At 45.5% G+C, this 19,835-nt stretch overlaps 3 protein-coding genes, 3 non-coding genes and 1 pseudogene across 6 annotated transcripts; 5 read left to right on the forward strand and 2 right to left on the reverse strand.

Annotated features, from left to right (window-relative positions):
• The first annotated feature begins 374 nt into the window (after positions 1-374).
• LOC123128704 (equilibrative nucleotide transporter 1) lies at positions 375-2,302 on the forward strand. Its single transcript, XM_044548781.1, has 2 exons — positions 375-1,042; positions 1,413-2,302. The coding sequence occupies exons 1-2, from the start codon at positions 511-513 to the stop codon at positions 2,135-2,137; spliced, it is 1,257 nt and encodes a 418-aa protein (XP_044404716.1). The 5' UTR covers positions 375-510; the 3' UTR covers positions 2,138-2,302.
• A 1,035-nt stretch (positions 2,303-3,337) lies between these two features.
• Positions 3,338-3,483, forward strand: LOC123132902 (uncharacterized; annotated as a pseudogene).
• A 1,612-nt stretch (positions 3,484-5,095) lies between these two features.
• Positions 5,096-5,256, forward strand: LOC123132851 (U1 spliceosomal RNA). The gene has a single exon (XR_006465078.1). It is a non-coding gene; the product is annotated as a U1 spliceosomal RNA (small nuclear RNA).
• Positions 5,257-5,881: 625 nt separating this feature from the next.
• LOC123131150 (protein FAR1-RELATED SEQUENCE 5-like) lies at positions 5,882-8,211 on the reverse strand. The gene is made up of 4 exons (XM_044550887.1): positions 7,920-8,211; positions 7,361-7,818; positions 6,984-7,271; positions 5,882-6,915 (listed from the first exon to the last, which is right to left on the reverse strand). The coding sequence occupies exons 2-4, from the start codon at positions 7,802-7,804 to the stop codon at positions 6,169-6,171; spliced, it is 1,479 nt and encodes a 492-aa protein (XP_044406822.1). The 5' UTR covers positions 7,805-7,818; positions 7,920-8,211; the 3' UTR covers positions 5,882-6,168.
• A 2,717-nt stretch (positions 8,212-10,928) lies between these two features.
• Positions 10,929-11,089, forward strand: LOC123132828 (U1 spliceosomal RNA). The gene has a single exon (XR_006465059.1). It is a non-coding gene; the product is annotated as a U1 spliceosomal RNA (small nuclear RNA).
• A 1,979-nt stretch (positions 11,090-13,068) lies between these two features.
• On the forward strand, positions 13,069-13,229 carry LOC123132839 (U1 spliceosomal RNA). Its single transcript, XR_006465069.1, has one exon. It is a non-coding gene; the product is annotated as a U1 spliceosomal RNA (small nuclear RNA).
• Positions 13,230-13,500: 271 nt separating this feature from the next.
• LOC123128705 (cyclic nucleotide-gated ion channel 17) lies at positions 13,501-17,715 on the reverse strand (the record flags this gene model as incomplete). Its single annotated transcript, XM_044548782.1, is given in 7 exon segments — positions 13,501-14,568; positions 14,700-14,936; positions 15,085-15,196; positions 15,502-15,785; positions 15,923-16,135; positions 16,379-16,874; positions 17,642-17,715. Coding segments are annotated over 7 exon segments (2,088 nt in total). The 3' UTR covers positions 13,501-13,881.
• Between the last annotated feature and the right edge of the window lie 2,120 nt (positions 17,716-19,835).

Genomic DNA, 19,835 nt, shown 5'->3' on the forward strand with positions numbered 1-19,835 from the left:
GCCCATTAGGGTTCAAATCCTGGTGTTTGCATTTATTTCTGAATTTATTTCAGAATTTCCCGTGATGCGCTTTCAGTGGGAGGAGATGTTTCCGTCGACCTCGAGGCGTCTATGGTCACTTCGTAAATTTCAAAATGATATACCGGCTCAGTCTTTCGGAGATGCTCACAGGGGTAGGGGATGCGTGTGTTCATAGGAATAAGTGTATGCGTGTGTATATTGATCATAGCTGATAGCGTGATGCCACATGGGGGATAAAGCAAAGACAAAAAATCAAGCAAAGAATCACCAGTCGGCACACGGCTGTCAGGGACACAATAAAGAATGCAACATGTGCATCATTACATTAAAAGTCGCATAGCGTAGCGTAGGAGCACGAACCTCCTCAACTACACGAAAGCCCACAAAGCCGGAACTCTCTCTCTCTCGAGCAGCCCAAAAAAACAAGTCACCTGTCCAGATCCCCCAAGTCCACCCATCCGAGATCTCCCAAATCCACCCGACCAAGCCATGGCCGGCGGCGACGAGGAGGCCACGACGGCGCTGCTGCCGCCGCCAGCGGGGTCGGCGGAGGCGGAGCGCCCGCCTCCCCCGCCGGCCGACCGGCTCGGGGTCGGCTACCTCATCTTCTTCACGCTCGGCGCCGGGTTCCTGCTCCCCTGGAACGCCTACATCACCGCCGTCGACTACTTCTCCTACCTCTACCCGGGCGCGCCCGTTGACCGCGTCTTCTCCGTCTCCTACATGCTCTCCTGCCTCCTCCCGCTGCTCCTCATCGTGCTCGTCTTCCCCAAGTCCAGCGCCCCGGCCCGCATCAACACCGGGCTCACCCTCTTCACGCTCGCGCTCCTTGTCGTCCCCGTCATGGACGCCGTCTACGTCAAGGGCACCCCGCGCCTCTACGGCGCCTTCGACGTCACTGTCGCCGCCACCGTCATGTGCGGCGTCGCCGACGCGCTCGTGCAGGGCGGGGTCATCGGCTTCGCCGGGGAGCTCCCCGAGCGCTACATGCAGGCTGTCGTCGCCGGAACCGCCGCTTCAGGTCCCCTTTCTCCCCCTCTGTTTTCTTCCGGTTCGTTTGTTTTTGCCCTGTAGCTAGTTTTCTGAATTGCCCCTAGACTAGAAACTGGTTTGGTTGTTTGTTCAGAAATCAGGCAGAAATCAGGCAGCATACAGCCTTATCGAGCTGAAGAGTTTGAGAGTATAAACTGACAGTGCAGCAGGTACTATAAAATCTGTTAGAACAACCAATAAGTGGTTTCAAATTTCAGTGGAGCATATATAGATTGTGCTTTGCCGACTTTGGAACTTGCTAGCATCTACTTTGTTTGTCAAAATGTCGGAGGCATATATTAGGATCTATGTGATGGGCTGATGCTAGATGCATTGTTTTCATGATCTGTGTTCCACAGGTGTACTTGTCTCAGCACTTCGAGTGATCACAAAAGCGAGCTTCCCTCAGGACCCCAATGGGCTAAGGCAAAGCGCAATCCTGTACTTCATGGTTGGCATGGTGGTCATGATCATCTGCATAGTGTGCTACAACGTGGCGCGCAGGCTTCCCGTCGTGGTGTACTACAAGAACATCAAGCAGAGGGCTCAGAAGGCGGAGGTGGGCGGCGGCATGACGGGGCCTGCCTGGAGGTCGACGCTGTGGAGCATTGTCGGGACGGTGAAGTGGTACGGGATAGGAGTGGTTCTCATCTATGCAGTCACCCTGTCCATATTTCCGGGGTTCATCACGGAGGACGTGCACTCGGATGCGCTCAAGGACTGGTACCCCATCATGCTCATCAGCGCCTACAACGTGTTTGATCTCATCGGCAAGTGCCTGCCGGCCATCTACCTCCTGCAGAACTCCAATGTTGCCGTTGCCGGTTCGTTCTCGAGGCTCCTGTTCTATCCCCTCTTCTATGGCTGCCTGCACGGACCCAGCTACTTCCGCACCGAGATCCCGGTCACCGTGCTGACCTGCCTTCTCGGGCTCACCAACGGGTACCTGACCTCCGTGCTCATGATCCTCGCGCCCAAGGCCGTGCCCATACACCACTCCGAGACCGCGGGGATCGTCATAGTGCTGTTCCTTGTGGTTGGGCTGGTCCTCGGTTCGTTTGTTGCTTGGTTTTGGGTCATCTGAATGCATGGGGCACCTGCCATCCGCCCGCGTATTTCGTATCTGTGTACCATAGCACGCTCTTCTTGCTGATGCTTCATTTTGCCCACCAAAGGGTATGTAATTTCTCAACTGTGCAAATGTATGTAAATTTCCATTTCATGAAAGGATGACCACTGTTCATATCAATTCCTCAGCCCCCAGTCTCAGTTCCTATGAACTTTCCTTCTTCTTTTCTTCATTTATTGGCACACCCTGAATCCCATCTCCTACCCTGCCCTCTTCTTCCTCTTCCATGTTCCCTTGCTCCTGTTCCTCCTCTGCCCAGCAATGGTTCAGGAGCAAAAGTTCAGAGCGGATGAATTGATGGATTTCTACAGAGTACGTAGCTATGCTGCAGGTTATAGAGCCGTCTTTGCTTCACTTAATATTGCTACTTATGATCGTGGGAACCATATAATTTTCTAAAGTTCTGTAGTTCTATACCCTTGGTGCTGAGTTCTGATTTTCCTTAAATACTCTCTCTGTACATACATTTGGTCACTTGTAGCTTACGCTTTCTGTTGGCAGTTGAACACGAAGTTGAAGAAGTTTTTGCATATAATTGAGAACTCTCCAGTTTACCCAGTTATATACTCCGTATATGATAGCAACAGGTAAACCAATTTTATGGTATTATGGTTGCATTTCTCAACTTATTTCTCTTACAAGGCGCGTGGCCTTTTCGCAGGTATATTTTGTTGAATCCTGAAAGATCATCATGTAGAGCATATCTTTTCGCCGGAAACCACAGACCTCATGTCTAGATGATAATTGAAAGAAGTGATAGATTTCAATCTTTTGCCATATAACACTTGGTTTTTCTGATGCACATTGCAATGTTCTTTGAAGCTTCCAGTCAGGATTTCTTTGAAGCTCTGACAGTCAAACATCACTATCACAGTATGTCCAACCCCTCCGCTGGTACACGTTGCCACTTTTTGAAGCTCTATGCAAAAACGAGCGTACACACACACACACACTCTCTCTCTCTTCTAAGGATAACCGTTTTCTCAAAGAAGTGGGCCTGAGCACCAAAACTCCACCAGAATCAGGCCCACGACCTCGCACCCCACAGTTGCAACACCACGGTGCTCTAGTTTTGTTTAGTACCACCTCGCCTGCGGGAGGAGGCTGGGGAGTAAGAGCCAGCTATATAATGAGCCCTGGGTGCACCCTTACAACATACTTACCTGGACGGGGTCGACGGCATCAAGAAGAGTCGTGGCCTAGGCTAGTGGTCCACATTATACTTGGTGGATGCGTTGGCCTACCATCTACTCAAGTGGGAGAGTGGACGTTGTATTTTGTGGTAGAGGAGGTATTCTCTAAATCAAATTTTGATCCTTGAGAGGCCTTCTACTAAGTTATGTTTAGTTTTAGTTGCATCAACTTGGCCTTCCAGAATCAGCATGTTGCAAATTACCTTTCAGTTGCCGAGGTGGCTGCTAATTAGTGGAGTATAGGATTGCTTGCAAATGTGGTCTGGGGTAGCGTGCTGGGGCCTGCTGTGCTCGCTGTTGAAGCAGCAAGGGGACAGGTGAGACAAGAGCGGGGAGCTCCACTGCTGTTCTTTTGCTTTTTTCGAGAGAGGCGCACAGGCGCACGATTGGAAGATGTACCCCACTCGGACCCGGCCGAAAGTCCACCAGGAAACAGACCCACGACCTTGTGTTTTTACAAGTCTCCATGCAATTTAATTAGAACTCGCGTCCTCCTCCCATGTATATATTCCTAGACTAAAAAATTATATATTCCTTAATTAATTCTAAAAAAGTATATAATCCTTAATTAAAGCTACTCGGTTGTTCTGAAAAAAGTACTCACTCATTTAAAAAATATAAGGCGCGGTTGACTTTTTTTTGTTTTGCTCTTTGACAAAAAAAAAATTTGCAGGGACTGTTTGACATAATTTTAACTATGATTTTCACTTGTAGCATGTCTAAATAATTAGTATAAAGATATATAAAATAAAACTAGTTTGCACGACAAATATGTGATACTATTTATACATGCTAGATTCATATAATTTTTTATATATTAGTGATCAAAGTTATGCATTAAAGACCGTGGGAAGTCAATTGTGTTATATTTTGGGAAGGAAGGAGTATTCGCTAGTATGCATCCACAGTAACTTTTTAACCGCATGTGTACCCGCGAAAAAAAAATCTTTCAGCTGCATGCGATCATCATTGGCTCCAACTTGTTAATTTTATTTTTTTTGAGAAATCTCGCCTGCTTTATTTATTCAGAAGTAATTGTCATAGGTACAAGATTGGGGTCATGGGGATTGCACAACCAAACATGTCAACCTATATGTAGATTACAAGCAAACTTGGCGAGATGGTGAGCTTCAAAATTGAAGTTCCTATGCTCGAAAACAAAAGTGCAAGTGATAAAACTATTACAATGGTTCATTATTTCATGTACCAACGCAGCATTGGGGCCTCCTGTTCCCCTATTGATATCATTAACCGCCTCTTGGCAGTCCGATGCCACGCAAATTCTCTGCTGTCCCAGGTCATCTGCAAAAGCAAGAGCCTCATGGCATGCAAACGTCTCCAAGGTTAAGGGGTCCGTGATCCCATGGTAAATAATTATGGGATCATCATCTCGTACTCTCCTCTTTATATTTATTATTTGCAACATCCTCCACCTGAGCCCACGAGGCCTGACCACCGTGGATCATCTACCCAGCCCAGACAATCCATTTGAAATCAACCTTCTATGCAAAAAACGTACAAACTCTTCTCCCAAAGATCGTTTTCTAATGAACTGGGCCTGAGCACCGAAGGTTCACCAGAATCAGGCCCATGAACTTGCACCGGCTGCACCTAAAAAAAAACCCTCTGTGTCTTGTTTGTTTAGTACCACCTCGCCAACGGGAGGAGGCAGGGGTGGGGGAGAATGCTATATAATGATCCCTCAGTGCACTGTTGCAAAATACTTACCTGGACGGGGTCGACGGCTGATCAAGAAGAGTCGTGGCCTAGGCTAGTGGTCCACATTGCACTTGGTGGATGCGTTGGCTTACCATCTCCCCAAGTGGGAGAGTGGACGTCATAATTTATGATAGAGGGGGTACGCGTCCGCGCGGCCCCTGCCAATTCTTTAAATTAAATATTGATCTTTTATATTTGTGAGGATGAGGATTTATGTGTTTGTTTGGCCCCTGCCAATTCTCTAAATTAAACATTGGACCTTTATTATTGATATAGTACTAGCATTGCAGCTGCTGAAGATAAGTTGTACTAGCCGATGTCTGATTTGGCGTAATATCACAGTCGAGCAACAAATACTCCTAGCAGTACCACAGTGCACCTAGTACCTGAATGAAGAGGAGCAGGGGATCCTAATAAAATTGCAATACATATCAAACGATGAAAGGTTGCCTATAAAAGCATATAGATACCGTACAAGACTAGCTAACAAGTAAAGTAGCAGATTGTATACAGCGATAATTCGCAAGAGCGCTCGTCCGTGCCTGCTCACGGAATCGGCTGGCGTCCATCGGGTCCAGAGTATTAGCGCGTGATGTATACTGCCACAGTAGTCTACGGATATTTTAATGGGAGGGGAGATGGGAGAGGGACGACATTTGTTTCTAACGGAGGGACGGTCGTTAGCGGAGGGACGGTCATTAAGGGCGGAAGCAAAGGTGTATCGGAAGCACAGACGGAGGTGGAGAGACATCAGGCTGCAAAACAACCACAGCTACTAATTCATGAAAACAACAAATTCAAACATTTATGTCTGCATGAAGCATACTGATGATACATCTCAAAAGACAGAAAACCACCATATGTTCTTTACAGGGAAGCGACTGCAGGCTGGAAAACAACCACAGCTACTAATTTATGAAAACAACAAATTGAAACATTATTTCTGCATGAAGCATACTGATACACCTCACAGGACGGAAAACTACCAACTGTTTTTTAACAATTTCTTTTCTCGTTTTGCAAACGAATGGCTGCAGAGCCCTCATCAAGATAGATTTGCAATGTAGAGTATAATCATTCACAAATGGTGCTTGGGTCGAATCCAGTAGATGGAACAACATGCAGGATGACCTTAATCTTGTTGCAAGTATTCTTCCTGTGGCCACCAACCCCACAATTTGAGCATTTTGCTTCTTTCCTCTCTTTGTGAGGCATGTCACCTCTCTTCGGGCATGTGGGGCTCTTGTGCCCTGGTTCCCGGCATATACTACAGAAGCGAGTTCGCTTACTTGTGCCACAATCATTCGCAGCATGCACATTAGGAGTGTGTGACTTATTCTTTGCACTCCGGTCGTCGTATGGAGGTTTGTCCCTGCTGGTGGTTGGTCGCCCTGGTTTCCGTTTGTGTTCTGGAGCTCTGAGGCCACTGAAATTACCAACTGCACTTCCTTCAGCATCACTGCACGCTGTGTTGTAGGGGACAGACAGGGGAACCAAATCTTTTTGTTTTATTTTTTGTGTCTCAATTCTTGCTTCCAAGCCCATACCATCCTGCAAGGCTGCTATTGGAGTCAATGTGTCCATTGCTTTCTTTAGGATATCCATGGCACACTTGTATGCTTCTGTGTTGGAATCACCCAAGCGCACAATTTCGAGAGCATGAGTGTACAAGTTTGAGTGCCTGAATGTAATTGAGTTCAGAGAAATGCTGTCCTTCTGGAGGTGTGATAGATGATTTGGTAGAACATCTCGTGCGTCCTTTGTCCATCGTTTCAAAATATGTTGTGCTGGTATACGGTCTATACCAAGGAAGTCGAGGACCTGCAAAGCAAAAATCATAGTAAGTTACGGTATTCTAACTGATGGGAAAGTTTGTCTTTTTTTGGTACCTTCACTGAATGGCAGCAAAGCAAGCCTGTGTGCTCGAAGTTAGCACACTCACACCTCAGTTTGTCTGCTAGTTTGTCAACTTCTACCCTGTATACTACTCTGCACCATTTCTCATGTTTTTCTGGATGGTATCGCCGTACCAAATAAGTTTCTCCCTTGCAGACCTCTTCTACTTTGTACTGCATTGATTCATACACAACATCGCCAAACTTATCGAACATAACCCGGGTGTATATCTCACTGGCATGCATTTCAAGTGGTGCATTCATTTTCATTACTGGGGATGTCTGCATTGAGGCAAAGAAGAATTAGTAACATGAGATGTAGTAGTCGGCTAAAAACAAAACAAGGTCATGAAGCTAGTTGGAAATCTTACTATTTTTGTACGCCTCTCTTCATAGTTTTCACTTGCCTCCCTATCGAAAAGTAGCCTCATGTATTGACGGACAAATAGGTGCATTGGGCAACTTGCTGGGACATAACCCTTCAGCATGTGGTTGGCACTCTCGCTGCGCTGTGTGCTTGTCATCTTCGCGCAGAATTTGCCGTTGAAGTATGGCTTTGCCCATTTCTCCCTTGTTTCATAGATGTTTGTGAGGTAAGGGTGTGTTTGTAAACCATGACTTTCTACCAGATCCTTCCATGCGGTCTCAAACTCATCAACTGTTAGCATGTGTTGGATTATCTTGTGAAACTCTGATCTGAATTTGCTTCGTTTTGTATAAAGTGGGCCAAGTTTTTCCTTTGCACTCTTGAGCACGTGCCACTTGCACCACCTGTGAGTTGTGTCAGGCATGACCTTCTCCAGTGCTAGCTCCATCGCCCTGCACTGATCTGAATCCAGAAGTTGATTTTTACCATAATTGTTATATTTGCCGAATAAATACATGTGAAATGTAAGAAGTTGGAAGGTGTCGGGTTGTATGTTGTCTAACCTGTAAGTACAGTTTATGGGTGTTTACCACCCATCATACGGATGAACTCGGTGAATACCCACTCAAAGGTTTCAACTGTCTCATCTCGAACCAGGACGCCGCCAAAGATAATAGTCTGGAAGTGATTTGTTGACTCCCACAAATAAGCCGAAAGGCATGTCATACATATTTGTCCGGTACGTGGTGTCAAATGTTATTGCATCTCCGAAGAAATGGTACTGAGACCTGCTTGCTCCTGTTGACCACAACAAATTCCTTATCCGACTGTCCTCATCTGGCTGCACCCTGTAGTACAAGCCAGAGTCTTTTGCTCCAAGCTCAGCAAAAACTTCCATTGTTTTGCGCGCATTATCATCAGCTTGTTCTCTGCTGATCTGTCCACACAGCCCCCTCAAAGCTCTCTTGCTGAATGACACGTTGCTCATTGCGCCGAAGAAACTACCAATTATGTTGTACACTTTACCAATACTTATGTTGTTTCCGCGCAGCTGCTTCACAACATCTCTTGTGTATATGTCAATATGTCTGTGTGAAGGCCAATACAGCTTCTCGCCACAATTTTCCGTTAGTGAGTAATTATGGGATGCTCTGTGCTCACTAATATGCCAGCCATTGTCATTTGTCCGGAGTAACCTTATCATTGCGGGACATCGGCAGCGACAGGTTCGTGTGTTGCTTCTTTTGGGGACACCCTAAAGTTTTCACAGACAAATCAAATGTTTTGTTAGTTCGTTCTTCACGTGTACTGGCTGCTGTAGGTACTAATCAGCAAAGATGCGGACAATATATGTAAAGTTGACTTAGTGAAGCATGTTGCTTACCGAGCAACCACACACAATCTCTTGCATGCACTTTATTCTCTCCACATTTAGCATGCTTTTGCCGTACCTGATTCCAAACCCTTTTTCCCATGAACAGAGATTGTAAAAATCGTACGCCTCCCCAAGTGAATCAAATGTGCTTCCGACTACAGGTACTATGACGGTTGGTGTCTTCTCATTCGCATAACCACGAAGTGCTTTTTCCAGGGCAGTTGTCCTGCCGGCCCCTTCACAGGCAGTCTTTGCAACAGCTCCAGTAGCTTTGACAATTTCATAAGTTAGAGGGAATATGAGATATAGTCTTGGAAGATACAGTACTGAGCAAGAACTATAACCACAAGAATGTTATTGTTGTGCTCAGCAGTGAGTACGATAGCTGGTATCACATACTCCCTCCGTTCGAAATTACTTGTCGCAGAAATAGATGTATCTAGATGTATTTTAGTTCTAAATATATCCATTTCCGAGACAAGTAATTCCGAACGGAGGGAGTACCAGACTATGATCTGGACATTAAGTAAAGATACATAAGCAGAATAAATACATGAGAAATTGAGATGAAGTGCTTCTAGGCCGCACGGAACAATACATTTGCACTAGTTATATAATTACTGCCCGTCTAGCACGGCAGGAAATTGTGGTAATTTATATTGTGGCCCGCACGTGCCCACGTATGATTTCTGTGGGACAAGTGTGTTTAGCAGGATGTCCACATATTTTGGTTATATCTGGTCCTGCAAGATTTAAAACACTTAGCGTCACACAGCGATGAACGTAGGGTTCAGAGTACCCGTTTCTGTCTTCAGAGTTCACGTGGATATATTTTCTGTCTTCAGAGCATACAAAATTTTAGAACACCAACTGCATACGTGCATGACTCTGTCAATTGCTAACATCCATGCTTCAAGAGTGTAAAAATTAATTAGAAGCATCAGATGCTAGTTTATTCAATGTGTGCTCACCGTATTACAATCTCTAGGACAATAGATAACCTGCAAAATTCAGAATAAGGAAAATTGGAGCTTCTCATAATAAAACTCCTCCCGGCGTGAGGTCCTACCTGTAACTGAAGCTTCAGGTTCAGGGTTCAGGGTATCATCAATTAGACTAGCATAGCAAAATTAACAGCTCACCAAGCTTTCATTTCCAAAGTGAGCTATACTAGCTTGGGCACATACACATATACGATACCATGTTATGCAAGTCTGAAGCACCCACCCATTGTTTTGACAAACACGTTGGCACAACTCATCTTGCAGCAGTGTTCCTACAAGTTAGTACTCCCTCCGTAAACTAATATAAGAGCATTTAGAACACTAAAGTAGTGATCTAAACGCTCTTATATTAGTTTACAGAGGGAGTACAAAGATTTGACCATGGATGAACTTCAGATGAAAGACGCACTAGTTTGTGCACAACAAGATTATAGTCTCTCATAGAGTAGTACGGAAAATACAAAGGAGAACCTGGGTACCAGCGCACCCTATATGCAAAAAAAAAATTAGTAATTCGAAAAAAGTTCAAAACCACTACCACCACTACTACCACTACCACTACTACTACTACCACTACCACTACTACTACTACCACCACCACTACTACTACTACATAATCTGAAAAACATCAATATTAACCCGAGAGGAGAGAACTGAATACATCTTCTAAGACTGCACACATCTCCCTCTGTCAGTTTGGAATCATAATCAGTCCATGGCTTCAGGTAACTCATATCAGCAAGAAAATACACACTCTTACCTTGTCCTTGCCTTTTTGGGTCCTCAGGGCTCTCGCAGACCTCGCAGACCTCGTCGATATCGCCAATCCCTGCTTGCCGTCGATGGGCATCAGAAGCACCTGGTCTTCCGGCCCTAAAACCCTCTTGCGTCTACCTGCAGCTCTCGTGGAGACAGCCCATTTGATTTTTTTTAAGGGTGGAGACAGCCCATTTGATGAAATAGGCGTTCTGTGCCAGAGAGATCATTTTTCTAATGAACTGGGCCTGAGCACCGAAAGTCCCATCAGAATCAGGCCCACCACCATGCACCAGCTGCACCACCACGGCGCTCTAAGTTAGTTTGTTTAGTTTTCTCAAAAAAAAAGTTAGTTTGTTTAGTACCACCTCGCCCACGGGAGGAGGCTGGGGAGGAAGAGCTGGCTATATAATGAGCCCTCGGTGCAACCTTGCAACATACTTACCTGGACGGGGTCGACGGCTGATCAAGAAGGGTCGTGGCCTAGGCAAGTGGTCCACATTGCACTTCGTGGGTGCGCTGGCCTACCATCTCCCCAAGTGGAAGAGTGGACGTCGTAATTTGTGGTAGAGGGGGTACGCGTTCGCGCGGCCCCTGCCAATTCTCTGAATTAAATTTTTGTCCTTCCTACTTTAGTGGTTCTTTGTGCTGAATTCACGTTCAGTTTCAGTTGCTTTAGTATCCTGGCCTTGCAGAGTCAGCTTATATGGTGTTTCAAATTGCTGACAGGTCACTCAATCCAGTGTGACAGTTTAGAAATAGACAGTGTGATGAGACGCATATGCAGCATTACCTGAAGTTGATGTTCAAGTGGCCTTTACAGTCTACACTTTCAACAAAATAGCAAACCTTGTACTCTACTGTACAGGCTCCAAAATGGTACAGACTATGGCATCAATGTCAGGATTTCTTTGAAGCTCTGACAGTCAGTGTAGCGGCACCCTGTGCTGAGGCACCAAGAATTTTACAAACACAGATACTCTACATCTGAATGTACAACGTAACGATGACTATATTATCTATGTGTACTTTAAACTGTTAAGCATCTCTTGGTAAGGAATCCCACCATGCATTTGGGATTCAGTGTTAATTATAATTCTCGCATCAACGACCGGTTCTGCGAATCTGGATTCCAACTGGGTTACAGTCTCCTCAATGCAGCAAAGAAGACTAAATTGGTAGCAGAGCTAGAGAATCAGTGGCCGTTCTGAATAGAACATTATACTCCCTCCGTTCAGAATTACTTGTCGACTTGTCGTAGGTATGGATGTATCTAGATGTATTTTAGTTCTAGATACATCCATCTCTGCGACGAGTAATTTGGAACGGAGGGAGTACCTTACTCGTACGGTTCGACCGAGAAGCATTTACTGTCGGCAACTCTTTTATGGTCTGAAGCCCTTTCCTGTTCCCAGCCATGACTTTCCCGGCCACCATTCTTATTTCTTAGAGAGACATTCCTCTTGGGTGGAGGGACATCGATCTTCACCATCCGGGTCTTCTGATCTCATGGACGGGGTGCAGGGTTCAGGGTATCATCAGTTAGACTAGCATAGCAAAATTAACAGAGAACCCCAATGTATATAAGGAACTCTTATCTGGTCTGTCCAACAGCTGAGCTTCCTTCCAGCTGACCAAGCTTTAATTTCATTTCCAAAGTGAGCGATACTAGCTTAGGCACACACACATATACTGATATACGCTACCTGTTATGCAAGTCTGCTTTGACAAACACAATGGCACAACTCATCTTGCAGCAGCGTTCCTACAAGTCAGCACAAAGATTTGACATGGATGAACTTCATATGGAAAACGCACTAGTTTGTGCACAGCAAGATTGCGTTCTCTCGTACATAACTACTACTACTACTACATAATCTGAAAACATCAAAAATAACCAGAGAGGAGAGAACTGAATATATCTTCAAAGACTGCGCATCTGCTTACCTTGTTCTTCCCTTCTTGGGTCCTCGGGGCTCTTGCAGACCTCGTTGATATCGCCAAACCCTTGTGCCACACGTGGCGCTTGCCGTCGATGGGCATCAGAAGCACCTGGCCTCCCGGCCCCAACACCCTCCGGTGGTGCTCCCCCGCGCGGCCATGCCGGCCTTTCACTGCCTTCGTTTCCGCCGCTGCTATGACTGCAGAACTTGCCGCAGTGGATCAGGAGAACCCGTGATGCGGGGGCAGTGGGTGGCCACGAGCGGGGATCTTGTAGTGGCCATGGCCGGGGGCGGGGGCTCCTCTCGGCCATGGCAGGACAGTCCACGTCGTTTCAGCACCTTTTACCCGTGGACGTCCACGAAGATGATTTTTTTTTCCTTTTTTAGGGCATGAAGATGATTTATGTGGGCTTGGATGTGGGTAGCGCTCGCCGCGGACAGCCCACGCCTACCTTCCAGAGAGAGTTTTTCTAATGAACTAGGCCTGAGCACCGGAAGCCCATCAGAACCAGGCCCACGACCTTGCACCAGTACACCACGGCGCTCTTAGTTTGTTTAGTACCACCTCGCCAACAAGAGGAGGCAGGGGAGGGAGAGGTTGCTATATAATGAGCCCCTGGTGCATCCTTGCAACATACTTACCTGGACGGGGTCGACGGCTGATCAAGAAGAGTCGTGGCCTAGGCTAGTGGTCCACATTGCACTTCGTGGATGCGCTGGCCTACCATCTCCCCAAGTGGGAGAGTGGACGTCGTAATTTGTGGTAGAGGGGGTATGCGTTCGCGCGGCCCCTGCCAATTCTTTCAATTAAATTTTGGTCCTTCAATGCTCAATAACTGGTAGCTTTCTGCTAAATTCATGTTCAGTTTCAGCTACAGCAACGAGGCCTGGCAGAATCAGTAGCGTCAAAAAATAATTTGCTGACAGTTTACTCAAGCTTTAACAAATGGAAATAGACAGTGTGATGGCCTGATGGAGGATATGCTCTGCATTTCTTTACACAAAATAGCAAACCTCGTACTAAAAAGACTCCAAAAAGGTACTCCCTCGAGTGTTTATAGATCACTGGTCTAAACGCTCTTGTATTTCTTTAAGGAGTACTTCATACTATGGCTTCAATGTCAGCATTTCTTTGAAGCTGAGACAGTCAGTGTAGCGGCGCCCTGTGCTGAGGCACCAAGACTTTTACAAACACAGATACACATCTTGAATGTACAACATAACGATGACTAGAATATCTATGTGTAGTATATAATCTGTTTAGCATCTCTTCGTAAGGTCTCCCACGATGCATTTGGGATTCAGTGTTAATTAGAATTCTCGCATCAATGACCGGTTCTGCGAATCCAAATTCCAACCGGATTACAGTCTCCTCAATGCAGCAAAGACGATTAACTTGGTAGCAGGGCTAGAGGATCAGTGACCGTTCTGGATAGACCATTATACCTTACTCGTAGGGTTCGAGCGAGAAATCTGGCTCGTCCGGCTTCTTTAGTGTCGGCAACTCTTTTATGGCCTGAAGCCCTTTCCTGTTCCCAGCCATGACTTTCCCGGCCATCATTCTTAGAGAGATATTCTTCTTTGGTGGAGGGTCATCTTCACCATCCGAGTCTTCTGATCTCATGGAATGGAATGACTCCCTCATACTCAGGTCCTTCGCCATCTTCCTCCTCCTGTAGCGCCGCCAGGCAGCTTGGATGAAGCACGCGCCCCAGGTTCTCCAATGGTGTGAGTAGTATCGGAAAGTGTGCTGCAACTTCTTGCTGTGCAACCGCCTAAATTGACTGGCCACAAACTTGAGATCCTCAGCCTGGAGTGAAAAGGCCTCCACTTCTATTTGTGCCCTCACTGTGCGAGTGGATGACGGCAAACTGGCGGTAGGCTTCGGGACAAGAGCCCATCCAAGAAGTTCCTCACCGCAGAAATCACCAGCTTTCAGCGTAGTTGAATTGAAGAAGCCTGTGCGGCCACCATTTGTTGTGGAGCTCTCCAGTTTCCCGCGGATGATGAAAAGCATCTCGGCCACGGGATCACCCTCACGGACAATGTATGTGCCCTTTGTACACAGTGATGATACAAGACGCACACATATGGCATCTAGAAGTTGGTCGTCCATCTGGGAGAAAAAGGGTACCTGAAACCTCACAGTAGAAAGAGAGATTAGCACATGATAATAATAACAAGAAGTCTAGTCCAAAGGGCAAACCCGGAAGTTTCAAACATGCAGTTTTATGTATTTGTAGAAAAGTTTGTAAAAGTATCTACCCGGCGAACAAGATCCAAGCAAAGGTGGCGTTTAATGTCACGCCGTAGATCCGCTGGTAGAACCTGTAATATAGACTCTTCATTCACACCTCGAGTTGCAAGCCACTTGTACTGGATAAATCGTCTAACTCTTTCCCGCAGTTCATCAGGAAGTTGACGATGTCTCATCCACTCCTCAGTATCTCTTTGCTTTAATCTCCACTCCTCAACCCTCACAGTGATAGATTGCAGGTAGGTCTGGAATAATAATAAAAATAATGTAAGATAACATATTCTAAAAAAACAGTTTACATTAATACATTATGACTAAAATGATGAATTTCATGCTCATGAATAACAAACTTTTATAATGTACAGAGCATAATTAAGTATGTATAAAATGTACCTGCACATTTCCAATCAAATGCGCAAACAAGACAAGACCGAGTACTGCCAAGAATATACAGTACAGTGTCTCACCAATGTAGGTGCTCACAGAAAGAGTCTGGCCGTAGCAACTGTACAGAAAATGGACGAAACATATACCATGTTAGAGAACCACTTACCGATCCTGGCAACTGATAATGACAAGATTAGAACTTCTAAGTTAATTTTGCAATGTACATTCAACTGGGACTGAAAGAGTAAGATCCGAACACATTTTGTTTAACACATAATGCTCTGAGGTTCTCATCAAAACTTTCAACTAACATAAGTATATAACGATATCAAAGAGCCGCCGATTTTTAAAGGAAACTGCAACCTAAGTTTCCCACTTAGTATTTAGTACCCTACAATATCAAGATGTCCACGACAGAAATACCTTAGATTCTGTAAACCCCACCAAAGGGAATAGAAGAACTTTCTCAAGAAACCCTGAGCAGGCGCTTGATTTGACAGAGCAGGCTGAAACATGCCATAGTCGAAGGTGATGGTGTCATTGCTAGCATTGCAGCGGCTGAAGAGATCAGTCGTACTAGCCCATGTCTGATTTGGTGTATCACAGTCTAGGTACCTAATATTACAATCACTTCCATTCCTGCAATTCATTTTCCAGCAGGCTGTTTGGCGATCAACAGATAGCAAGTACCATAGTGCACCTAGAACCTGAATGAAAAAGAACAGGGATTCTAAGAAATTTGCTACATAAGAAAGAATAAAGGATGAAAACTTGAGCAATACATTTGACTTTAAATTGAACTTCAAGATACGAAATGATGAAAGTTTGCATACAGATACCGTACATGACTAGCTATCAAGTAAAGTAGCAGGTTGTATACAGCCCCTTCCCAGGCAGTCTTTGCGACAACTCCAGTAGCTTTGACAATTTCATAAGTTAAAGGGAATATGAGATATAGTCTTGGAAGATACTGAGCAAGAACTATAAGCACCAGAATGTTATTGTTATGCTCAGCACCAGAATACTTGATAGCTGGTATCACATACCAGACTATGATCTGCACATAAAGTAAAGATACATAGTTTCAGAAAATGCCTGGACTGCAACTGCATTGAAGAAAATTATTTGAGTTCAATCTCATCTTACAATTTCATGCTTAATATAGCACATCTGCGTTAAATAAGATCAAATATTGCAAATACTAACAATCACGACAAACGTCCTAAAACCAGGGATCATTACTTCATTAGTACTGTTAATATTCCATTTATTAGAATAAAAAGGAAGACTAGCAAGTTACCTGCGGCAAAGGCAATGCAGCCACCACATCAATTGCAAAGTCAGATCTCAAATACTTCCATGCAATCTCTTTAGGGTCTGTGACAAGGTCTCCTCTTCCAAAAACCCGCAAGGTTGAGCTCGTTTTAACAAAAGCAGTTCTGAACTTCATTATGATGTGAACCACATACAAGAGATCGGCAATTGATCGGAAGAATGTAATGATGATGGTTAAATGTCTGTCTGTCCCAACACAGGAATAGGTGTCGCCATAGACGATTTTGGGCACGTAAAAGTACAGGGGGTCTATAAATAGAGCAAGGAAGGACGAAAAAAGGAAAATGCGGTTCCACATCAAGATGAAGTCACTTGACGGATCGAAAATCTTGTACTGCTGCGCATCCCCTCCCACAAAAATCTTGTTCTTCCCTGAGCTCGCGACGCCGAGTTTACTAGCAGCGAACGCTGCCTGTTTCTGTTGGATCGGTATCGCTGGCTTTGCCCTCTCATCATAGAACCTGTGAATGGCAGCAGCATCACAAAAGATGGCATTTGAACCATTCAGAACACACAGTACATGGAATAGAGCATCTCACTTGGTTGCAATTTCATATTCCTTACTAAGAACATGCATAATAATTTTTTACAATTCAGAAGAAATACTCTCCATTCCATATCAAAAAAGCAGAGGACTACTGTACTTCAAAACAGATTTAGTTCTCAATCAACAGTATTTGTTTATGTGATGCTGCCTTTTACTTTATCCATAAATGCTAAATTCCACCGACCAGATCAACCAAAAAGGGGAAAAGCTCCATGCTAGTACAGCTTAACAACTCAAAAAAATTAAGACACTGCAACTGCATGCTCTTAACGGACTAACGACACGAATCATACTGATGCTGCCGAGCCCCCAACCCCGAAGCTCGCGCCGAAGCACAGTCCTAAATGCTGGATCCCTGTATTTCAAAACGGTTCAGAAGATTACTGTACCTCAACACGAATTGGGTTCTCAATCAACAGTTTTACTTTATGTGATGCTGCCTTTTACTTTAACGCCGACCAGATCAACCAAAAAGGGGAAAAGCTCCATGCTACAGCCTACAGTATAGCTTAACAACTTAAAATTTAAGACACTGCAACTGCCTGCTCTAACAGAATAACGACACGAATCATACTGATGCTGCCGGGCCCCCAGCCCCGAAGCTCGCGCCGAAGCACGGCCCCAAATGCTGGATCCCTGACCAAAAGCAGCAGATCGGGCAGCTAGGCCGCCGCGGCTCACCTGACCGTCCTCTGCCTGCCCAGCGCCATCTCGTCCTCCACCTTCCTCGGCGCAAACATGGCGCCGGCCAGCCCGCTACGCCGACCAGGGGCCCCGCGACCGGCCCGCCATCCAATCCGAGCACCCAAAGCAAGGCAAGCAGCCCTCGATCGGCGGCCGAATCCGGCGGCGAGACGGCTGGTGGCCGGTCTCCTCCGCGTCGGCGGTGGGAGGGGATTAAGGCGGGGAGGCGGGATTTGGGAGCCGGCGGGGCGAGGAGTTCGAGGGGTGGAGAGAGGGAGGCGACGAGGTGGAGGACCCGGAGAAGACGACGAAGCGGAAACTGCCTGACCGTCTTGGGGTTGGTTAATCGCTTTGTCAGCCGTCGCTAATGCAATGGGTTAAAAGCTCGGGGTTAGTTAGTGGTGTTACCGCGGTTCAAATGGTAGGCCAAGTGCCAAGTGGTGGTAAAGTGGCGCCGGAACAAAATTTGCAATATCTTTTCGAGAAAATCTACTCTCTTTCGATCCTAATTAATCATCGCAGCTTTAGGATGCTCCCTCCGTTTCATAATGTAGTGCGTATATATTTTTTTGAGAAGTCAAACTTTACAAATTTTGATCAAGTTTGCATATAAAAACATATATATCTTGAATACCAAATACATATTATTACATCATAAGACGTGTTTTCACATTATACATATTTCATATTGTAGATATAAGTAGTTTTATCTACAAACTTGGTCAAAGTATGTAAAAATTGACTTTTCAAAAGATATATATGCACTATATTATGAAACAAAGGGAGTACAAATAAATTAGGTTCGATCGATAATATGTCAGCCCCGAGCTTGACACAAAGATGACATTGCCGTCTGTGGCAGCCCCTTGCATGAAGACGAGACGGAGGTTTGACAGGTGTGTGTGCGGGGGTGCTCGCCGAAGCCAGGAGGCTTTTAAGGAAAATGGGGGATGGTCGATGCAACGATAGCACGACGGAGAGGGCGGGTCGGGCAGGGCAAGGCCATGAGACGATGTGGCAGAGCCGCTGTCCATGGATGACAACGGCAAGCAGATAGGCCGATGGCGGAGGGTGACGAGTGCCGGGTTAGGCTGGGCGAGGAAGAAAAGAAGACGACAATGAAGAGGCGGCCGTTGGATTTAGGGCAAATCGGCCAAGAGAAAAAAAAAGGGACAAACGTTTTTATAGTGCTCCCTTTGCTTCGGAATACTATAAGAAAGCTGCAATTCCTTTTCTTTTAGCGAGAATAGAATATTGGCCGCATGCAACAATGTATCCATACATGCAATTTATGCATGTCCCTGCTTAAAAGCACCTTTTCATTTTTCATGACACAACACATGTAGCAGCACAATCTTTACTAGAGTCGGTACTGATTCTCAAATGGCAACAGTCGCACTACATTTTTGGAGCCAACATAACGGAAGTCGCTCTCGCGCAAGTAGGAAGATGCGGCTCCCTCCTTGATTTGTACTCCCTCCGTTCCACAATACATGCATTTTATTTATCAAAATATAAATGTATTTAAACATTTTTTAGTATATAGGTGCATCCATTTTTAAATAAATTAAAGTCAAGTATTTTGAAACGGAGGGAGTACTATGTTGTCACGGTAGTACTTACATGGTTGACCTATCACGTACAGTAGTAAAATACGTGTGGCACGAGCCGGGACATTTTTATTCTGCGGCCTTGCAACTTGTACGAAGTGAAGATTTCCGAATAATGATAATAATTTTAAAGATAAGCAGGCGAAGATTTATGTGCGTGCACACGCGCAGCGTCATCCAATGTTGTGTTGCCCTGCCCTCCCTGCCATGGCTCGCCTCACCAGAGAAAGAGGTACTAATATCATGCTAGTATTGGACACGACACGGCCTGCGTGTCGCACAAGCCAACCGAGTCACATGCGCGTGCGCGCCAACCGGTCCACACATTCGAATTCCGTCAAAGCGAAAATAAAGCTGACGGGGCTTTAGAAAGTTTGGAGTACAAGCACTCCATCCCCTACAATTTGGATGTGATCGCAATGTGAAGTCACTATTCCATCCAATGGCGGAGCCAAGAAAATTGTATCAACGGGGCCGAATGATGTTAAAACTGCTTGGGGAGGGCCAAGCCAATGAAAAACATGCATTTGACAGGAATTAATCACTAATTTTAGCATTATTCATTAGCAAAATAGCACTAC

The sequence above is a fragment of the Triticum aestivum genome, chromosome 6A, assembly GCF_018294505.1.
Source record: "Triticum aestivum cultivar Chinese Spring chromosome 6A, IWGSC CS RefSeq v2.1, whole genome shotgun sequence".
NCBI lineage: Eukaryota > Viridiplantae > Streptophyta > Magnoliopsida > Poales > Poaceae > Triticum > Triticum aestivum.